The sequence below is a fragment of the Gavialis gangeticus genome, unplaced genomic scaffold (assembly GCF_001723915.1).
Source record: "Gavialis gangeticus isolate Ggan-Ray unplaced genomic scaffold, GavGan_comp1, whole genome shotgun sequence".
In the NCBI taxonomy this organism is placed as follows: Eukaryota; Metazoa; Chordata; order Crocodylia; family Gavialidae; genus Gavialis; species Gavialis gangeticus.
Window position 1 is genome coordinate 29,392,997 of NW_017728995.1, and position 7,804 is coordinate 29,400,800.

At 45.5% G+C, this 7,804-nt stretch overlaps 1 protein-coding gene across 3 annotated transcripts in view; it reads left to right on the plus strand.

The window, feature by feature from the left end:
• The window catches only part of ABCC5 (ATP binding cassette subfamily C member 5), an 83,058-nt gene that overhangs the window by 66,741 nt on the left and 8,513 nt on the right, over positions 1-7,804 (plus strand). For all 3 annotated transcript variants that reach the window (XM_019503405.1, XM_019503407.1, XM_019503406.1), the window contains exons 21-26: positions 416-569; positions 675-803; positions 2,568-2,754; positions 3,778-3,867; positions 6,374-6,563; positions 7,499-7,658. In XM_019503405.1, the coding sequence (XP_019358950.1) occupies positions 416-569; positions 675-803; positions 2,568-2,754; positions 3,778-3,867; positions 6,374-6,563; positions 7,499-7,658 (910 nt within the window). The remainder of the gene's footprint in view (positions 1-415; positions 570-674; positions 804-2,567; positions 2,755-3,777; positions 3,868-6,373; positions 6,564-7,498; positions 7,659-7,804) is intronic.

A 7,804-nucleotide genomic window follows, 5' to 3' on the forward strand; every position in this document is an offset into this window, starting at 1 on the left:
GTGCAGTAGGAGCTTTTTTACTGCTTGGGCAGAAGGCTGGTGGGGCTTGAGAGCTCAGCATGACTTGTGCTGGAGGAGCTCCATTTTAAGTCATGATGCTGCTGGTTGTTAAGACCTGCCACGTATTGTTCCCACTGAAAACTGCTTGTTAGTTTTTAATGGAAAGTGACAAGGAAATACTTTGATGGCCGTTGTTACAGCAGAGGCCTCCCTGGTAGGTAGGAGTATTGGAAGATTGTCAGTGCTGTAGAAGACAAAAACACTCACAAAAGTATAAGATGTTACACCTTAAAAAAAAAAAATTAAAAAATCATGGAAAGCAGTATCCCTGCAGATAGTATGATGTTTGGATCCTGCTTTATTCAGATTGTTTCATTTCACGTTCCACAAATCTTTCTCTCTCCCTCTCCTCCAGTTGATGTTCGTTTGCCATTTCAAGCTGAAATGTTCATCCAGAATGTCATCCTCGTGTTCTTCTGCGTGGGGGTGATCTCTGGGGTCTTCCCATGGTTCCTGATGGCAGTTGGGCCCCTCGTTGTCCTCTTCACAATCCTGCATGTTGTGTCTAGGTAAATGCAACAGTGCTTGTTAATACGGACACTGTGTGCTTCATGTTGGTATACTGCAATATGGATGGTTATGAGAATCATTGAAAACTGCCCTTTCTCTTCCAGAGTCTTTATTCGTGAGCTGAAGCGCCTGGACAACATCACGCAGTCCCCGTTCCTATCTCACATTACATCTAGCATACAGGGTCTCTCCACAATCCATGCCTACAACAAAGGACAGGAATTCCTGCACAGGTCAGCACAGTTGTTCAGCTATGAGTTCTTTATCAAGAGACAGGGTTGGCCTGAATCAGTGTCTCGGGATCTGAAAAACTTGACAGCTGGCTTTGTGACCGCTTCACCGCCACCTTCTATTAATTTCTGTGCCATGATAGATCAGAGACTTAATCAGTACCCCAAGCCTTAGGAAATACCTCTTTAAAATTAATATGTCTACTCTCAGTTCTGAAACGCCGTAGGTTTTATAGGAAACAATTTGAAGCCGTTGGGTTTCTCCTGGAAAATGCTGTCCAGTTAGCATAGCAAAAAGTTGCTGTTCTGTGGATTTGAATCTGGCCCCTGCGGCTTTTTTGTTGCGTATGTAAGATTTGTTCTTGGCCTTCCTTTCGTATGGCTTTAGGAGCAAGAGCTATTGTCATGCTTGTAATTACAAATTTTCCAACCAGGCCAGTGCCCTGCTGGAAAGCGAGTGTAACTCCAGGATGTCACCCTCAAACTTGTATCTGGAGCAGGATGTTGTTATGTGCTCCATGGGTTGGTCAGGGTTTCCACAGTCACAGCCAAGTGAGGTTTTTAGGCATCACTTGTACAGTAGGTGGCCACATTCAGTGCGTATCCTATTAAGGGTTGTCCACATGCTCCACGGAAGGTTGAAGCCCAGTTGTTGCATTGTTGGATCGGAGACAAGGTGTTTATTTGGGAAAGTGTTTTCTGCCAAAGCTTTCCTCCAATATTCTTCAGCGTTGTGGTGTAGGAGGTGCTCGGTACATGTTCAGAAAGGTTTTTGTGAAATCATGTGATGAGTTGGGAGATCTTGAAGGTCTCTGTGGATAGAAAGGTCTGGTTTATTGCTGATGCGCATTATTTCTCTGTATGTTGCTGCATCCCATCAGATAGAGGGAGGAGTAATGTTTAGAAGTGCTGGTAGCCACTGCACTGGAGTTGATGTCCGAGTTTCAGAGAGAGTCCTCATTACTGAGTAGAGTTGTGTGTTGATGAGTTCGGTATGTCGACTTGAGGCCCAGCCGGGTGCGCAGTGCTTGGCTGTTGAGAAGATCCAGGGCTATGGCATAAGTTTGGAGGGCGGCAGTTTTTTGCACCACAGCTTGTGCTGGTGAGCTTTTGGATGGTGTTCAGTCATGACAGTCTTTCACAGGTGATGATGGTAGGTTAGGGAGCAGTCGAAGGTCACCCCTAGGCAGGTAGGAGTCGGGTTGTGATGCACTTTTTCTCCACAAACGGTGATGTTGAGGGTGTTATGTGCCTTGCAATTTGTCAAGGTGGAATGCAGAGATGATGGACTTGGTTGGATTTGGCCATAGTCTCCACTTAGGGAAGTATTTAGCCATTACTGATAAATCAAGAGTTCAGTGTGGCTTCAGTATCCTGAAAAAAAATTGCTTGTATGGTCAAAGCAATAGCATCGGCATAGATACATTTCTGCAGTTATGTGTAGAACATATCACATATGTAGATGTTACAAAGTGTCCGTGCCAGAATGCTACCCTGTGAGAGGCCATTGCTGAGTATTCTTGGAGAGCTAACCTTATCTTGTAGGTTTGTTTTTGGTTGAGGAGATCCACAAAGGTCAGTGGCTTTCCCACATTATTCATGAGTCGCAGGATAAAATCTGTGAATCCCCTTCCTTGTGACTGTTCTGTGTGGCAGGCAAGAATCGAGGCTAGTCCATCCAGATATGTAGATTCCCAAGTACCAGTCTCAAAGCTTCAAGGGAGATACCACTGCCCCTTTGTAAATCACTCCCTTATCTGCTTCCAGGTACCAAGAACTGCTGGATGACAATCAAGCACCATTTTACTTGTTTAGCTGCGCCATGCGCTGGCTGGCCATCCGACTGGATATTATCAGCATTGCTCTCATCACAACCACTGGCCTGATGATTGTCTTGATGCATGGGCAGATTCCTCCTGCCTATGCTGGGCTTGCCATCTCTTACGCTGTCCAGGTGAGGTCTTCTCCTTCCTGAATCTCTAACTCGATTGCATTTGAGAGCAGGCAGCAGCAATAATAATATCCCGGTAAAGAATTTCCTTAATGCAGCATTGTGGGAGAGGGGAGAAAGACTGATGAATCTAGTACTAATGAAGAACTAGTAACTCTGGGTCTGGCCATTTCTGGGAATTAAGGTGGCTACGCAGGTGCTTAGGGATCAGGGTTTTAATTAGAGTGGTTCCCAGACAGTCGCTCTAATTAAAACAGCTCGCCCTCGCATGGATTAAGCCCCTGTACATTTCAAAATGGCTGCAGGATGTTTTAGGTAAAACATTCAGCAAGGTTTAGATAAAGCGCTTCCATGACCATTTTGAAACATGGGGGCTAAATGCACCTGATGGTGAGGCGATGCTGGAGTGTTCCAATTAGACTGTGGGGCAGCCTCGATTTTTTTTTTTTTTTAATTGAGTCTGCTCTGACGCCTTATAATTAGAACGCGAATGGGCATGTCTATAGGCACCCTAGGTAACAGGTTGGGAGGAATCGTGTGCCGGGAGTTCGTTAGTAGAAATTAAAGGATACAGTAGAATGTGTTTGGACCTTTGTCACATGACACATTTTATTTTCCAGCATATTTTGTAGAGCAGTAACACAGCTTGCTAACCAAATCAGTGTGTCAGTGTTTTCTGGCCTGACAATTTATACCTGTAGAGCTTGGAACGTAATGTTCCATTGTCGGGGGTTTTCTGCCCCCTTGTGGTGAGATGGCACCAGATGAAGAACTCCTTACTGACATTTTAAATGTCTACCCACCTGACACCTACTTTGGGTACTTAGTTGTCCTGCTGACTCTCCAGGTGATCCATGGACAACAAGGTTATTTTCAAGGATTAAACTGTCACAGACAGGGTCATTTTACATCAAGACATCAAAGTTAATGTGGCACGTTGACACTCTTACATCTGCTAACAATAAATGAATCCAGTAAAACTCTGTGAAATGAATGATTCAAAACCTCTATTTTCTATCTTTGCAGTTGACAGGGTTATTCCAGTTTACAGTCAGACTGGCTTCAGAAACAGAGGCTCGCTTCACCTCAGTGGAGAGGATTGATCATTACATCAAGGTAAGGCACTGATGCATCTCTCTGTTTCTTCTGCATTTCTTCACCGCTGGTCCTGTTCTCAGGGTGACAGGGCAGCTGGCATGTCTCCACTGACACCTGTTTTAGAACAGAAAATAAGATCCTGAAATTGCAAACACTGGTGCATGTTCTTAATAATGATTTCTTTACACCGAGCATGTGCTTAAATTCACAGAATTGGTGCCCCCAGATCTGTTTGTTTGGTAATGAAACTTAGTGTCTGGCAGGACTGAACCCTAATAAGATATTCAAAAGTTGCAAGGGTTTGCAGTAGAAAGGAATGAAACAGGCAAGAGAGAGAGAGTGTGTGTGTGTGACGGGGTGAAGGGCACTATGGGAATCCATGGCAGTATTTCAGGGCAGTGTCCCGTCTGTGTGGTGCTCTTTCCCAGACCAAATGGAATTATTTTTTTTTTTTTTACCCATGGAATTTCGCCCACTTGATTGTGCTGCTCACCCTGTGCCCAGTGCTGCTGTCTCCCATTAAGTGTCTTGCTTTCCAAGCAGCAGCCATCTGCTATAAACATATGCACTCTGAAAAATGAGGAATTCTTTTTAGCTGAGAACTTTGACAGCTGAAAGGAAGAAGGAGTTGGGACAGCTGATGTGTTCTCCTTGCAAGTGTGAGAAACTTGTATTGCTGAATGTATAGTGAGTTGCTGCTGCCCTCGCCAGCAGTAACTCCTATTCCACAGCTTTGTGCTGCAGTGTGACTTGTGAGTGGCTGTCAGGGAGGAGTGGGCCAAGAGAAGCATCTGAATTGCTACTTTTCTTCCCTGGTCCATGAACACTCTTTCCACCAGGAGACTCAGATCTTGCCTCCCCTTTTGGGCCTTTTAAGGAGTAGTAGAGAGCACTTGACCCTGAGTAGTTCAGCAAACTACTTTCATAGAGGTGTCATTTTGGCAGCTCCAGGCTCCAAAGCTTATCTGTTTGGGGAAGCTTATCTGCTGTCCTGCACTGTGCATGGAGCAGGGAAGGAAACACTGATTGTGAAGACGCACAAAGAAACCTGAACTCCTGCAGACATTGGGAGGAAGCTTTTTATATGGTGGGTTACCACCCAAGCCATTTCTGGGATGTCCTGTGGAGGATCTAACTGGGCGGGGGCGGGTTGAGGAGTATATATCACAGCTAAATCTTCAGTGAAAAAACCCTGCTTGTTAAAGGTGTTTCTTGTAGATGTGGTGTGTATTGTCCTGCACTGAACAAAGCTTCTGTGGGACTTCTTCCATGCTTGGCTCTGGAAGTGTTCTATGAACTGTATTTTTTTTGTTCTGTAATAAAAGGATATTAGACTTTTCCTACCATTACATACCCCAATTTCTTGCTGCCGCATAATTGGCATTCTGCATCTTTTGTCATAGCAGTTCTGATTGTTGGGGAGGCTGGACGTGTGTGTGTGCGCCTGCAAGCTAGAAGATGCTCTGTGCTGCCAGCAGTTCCTGTTCCTAGGAAGTCCAGGGTTTAGCTTCTTTCACTGGAGGCACCAGGCTCAAAGAAATGTGGTGCTGTTGTGTTAGGGCAGTTCCCCCCTCCGAATGTTATGTAGCTTTCGAAAATGCCAGCTTAATCTCTGCTTTCCAGTAAAGGGCAGAGCTGTGGGAAGTGGCAATTTGCCACATTTTAAACTTGCAGCAGATGAAAGGGTCTCTCCAGGATTGCGTCTGTTTTTCAGATTTTTCTGTTTAATGTGACGCTACCAGTTCCATAGCCAAGGTTCTCGCATGAGCAGCTTGGAGTGCAGCAGCGAAGAGCAGAGCTGGAGAGCTGTGTAGGTGGGCAGGGCTTGGGGCCAAACCTTCCAGGCTTTTGTATTTTATCCCCTTTGTACGTATTTCATGTGCACAGATGCTACTTGGCTAATATTCAGAGCATACGCATGGCCCTGCCATAGTAAACGTAGGGAAGAAAGAAGCTTTATGGAACTTCGTAGCACTGCAGGAGAACAGTGATTTTTAGGCAGTTTCTGTATTCAGTGGCTCTGCAATCTCCCCTCCGGCTCCCAAGAACTTGACCAGTTTCTGCTTGTTAATAGCAGAACATTATATACATATACAATAACATTATATCCCTGGGTCTCAAAGTGCTTCACCAAGGAGGTCACTATTATTACCCTGTTTTACTACAGATGGGGGAATTAACTTGCCCAGGCCTATGCAGTAAACCAGTAATTGAGTTGGACTTAAACATGGGTCCACTGGGTCCCCGTCCAGGGCCCTTTTTTATCCACTCAGTTGCACTGCCTCCATTCATAGCTCGTGGAGGTGAGATTTGGAGCAGCATATAGGGCTGCCTGTAGTGTGAAGTGCAGAGTACCACTCAGAGTTAATTACCAGAGCTCAGCCCAGCGTCCGAACTTGGCAAGGGAAAAAGAATTGTGAAAGTCTTCACCAAGAGGAAACCAGCCCCTGCTGAAAATGGCATTGAAGCGTTGGCCCATGTTCACCTTACTGGAAAGTAGGTGTTATTTTCTCTTGTTCTGCAGACGCTTTCTCTGGAAGCTCCAGCTCGAATTAAGAATAAAGCTCCCCCTCTGGACTGGCCACAGGAGGGGGAAGTTGCCTTTGAAAATGCAGAGATGCGTTACCGGGAGAACCTCCCTCTGGTGCTCAAGAAAGTGTCTTTTACCATCAAACCCAAGGAGAAGATTGGTATCGTTGGGCGGACGGGGTCAGGTGAGGAGATGCTGTGTCTAGTCAGGTCAGAGGTTAGAGACTCGGGGATGTAATGGAGCAGTTCTTTGGTGTGAAACCCTGCGCATCACTGTGAAAAGGCTTCCCTGCACTTCCAAGGTGTTTGGACAAGCTGGGAGGTACATAGGAACCGTTACTCACCTTGCTGTAGCTGTGGTTCTTCCAAATATGGATTCCATTGAGGGTGCTCATATGTGTGAGTGGGATCCACAGAAAGACAGAGAAAGGATTTTGCTGCTTGAAAAGAGGGAGGGAATCATGCTACTCCTCAGCTAACATACTTTTATCACCTCTTCCAGCATTCAAAGCAGTTGCACAGCATACAATGCTGCCTTAAATACTCTCATTCCAGTTTCATTGACTTAATGGCAGTTGCTAGGACCAATGTGAGGGCCAAATTTAGCTTGAATCATCTCAGGAGCGCTGTAATATGTAAGGTGTTCATCCAGACCCATGCTAGAGAAGACTGACAGCAGATGAAAAGTGAGGTTTAAGAATTCCTGTTTCCAAATGAGCAATCGGTGGCACTTAGTGTATAGCAGGGGTGGGCAAAATGCAGCCCGCCAGGCCATTTTATGTGGCCCATGGTACCCCTTAAAATATTTAGAAAATTAATATTAATCTGCCCTGAGCTACCTGTCATGTGGCCCTCAATGGCTTGCTGAAACTCAGTAAGCAGCCCTGCGCCCAAAATAATTGCCCATCCCTGGCTTAGAGGCGAATCCCACCCCTGCCTGGTTTGGATCTCCCAGCACTGCTTGCAGTAAACGCAGGGTTGACATTTTAAAATATTCTGGTTCCTTTAAACAAATTATTACTGTGTTTTTTAAAATGCTCACTGGTCCACAGAAACTCCAGCTGATATATATATATATAATTTTTTTTGTTTGTTTGTTTGTTTGTTTCTTACCATCCAGGGAAGTCCTCTCTCGGAATGGCGCTCTTCCGTCTGGTTGAACTGTCTGGAGGCTGCATAAAAATTGATGGGGTGAAAATCAATGACATTGGTTTAGCGGATCTCCGCAGCAAACTCTCAATAATCCCCCAGGAGCCCGTGCTGTTCAGTGGCACTGTGAGGTTAGTAGGACCATTAGCAGTAGAGATGGGTAAGGGTGATTAGATTGAATGGACTTATAGTTTCATAGTAGCTAGGGTCAGGAGGGACCTGAACATATCATCTAGCCTGACCCCCTGCCACAGGCAGGAATGAATGCTGGGTTCAC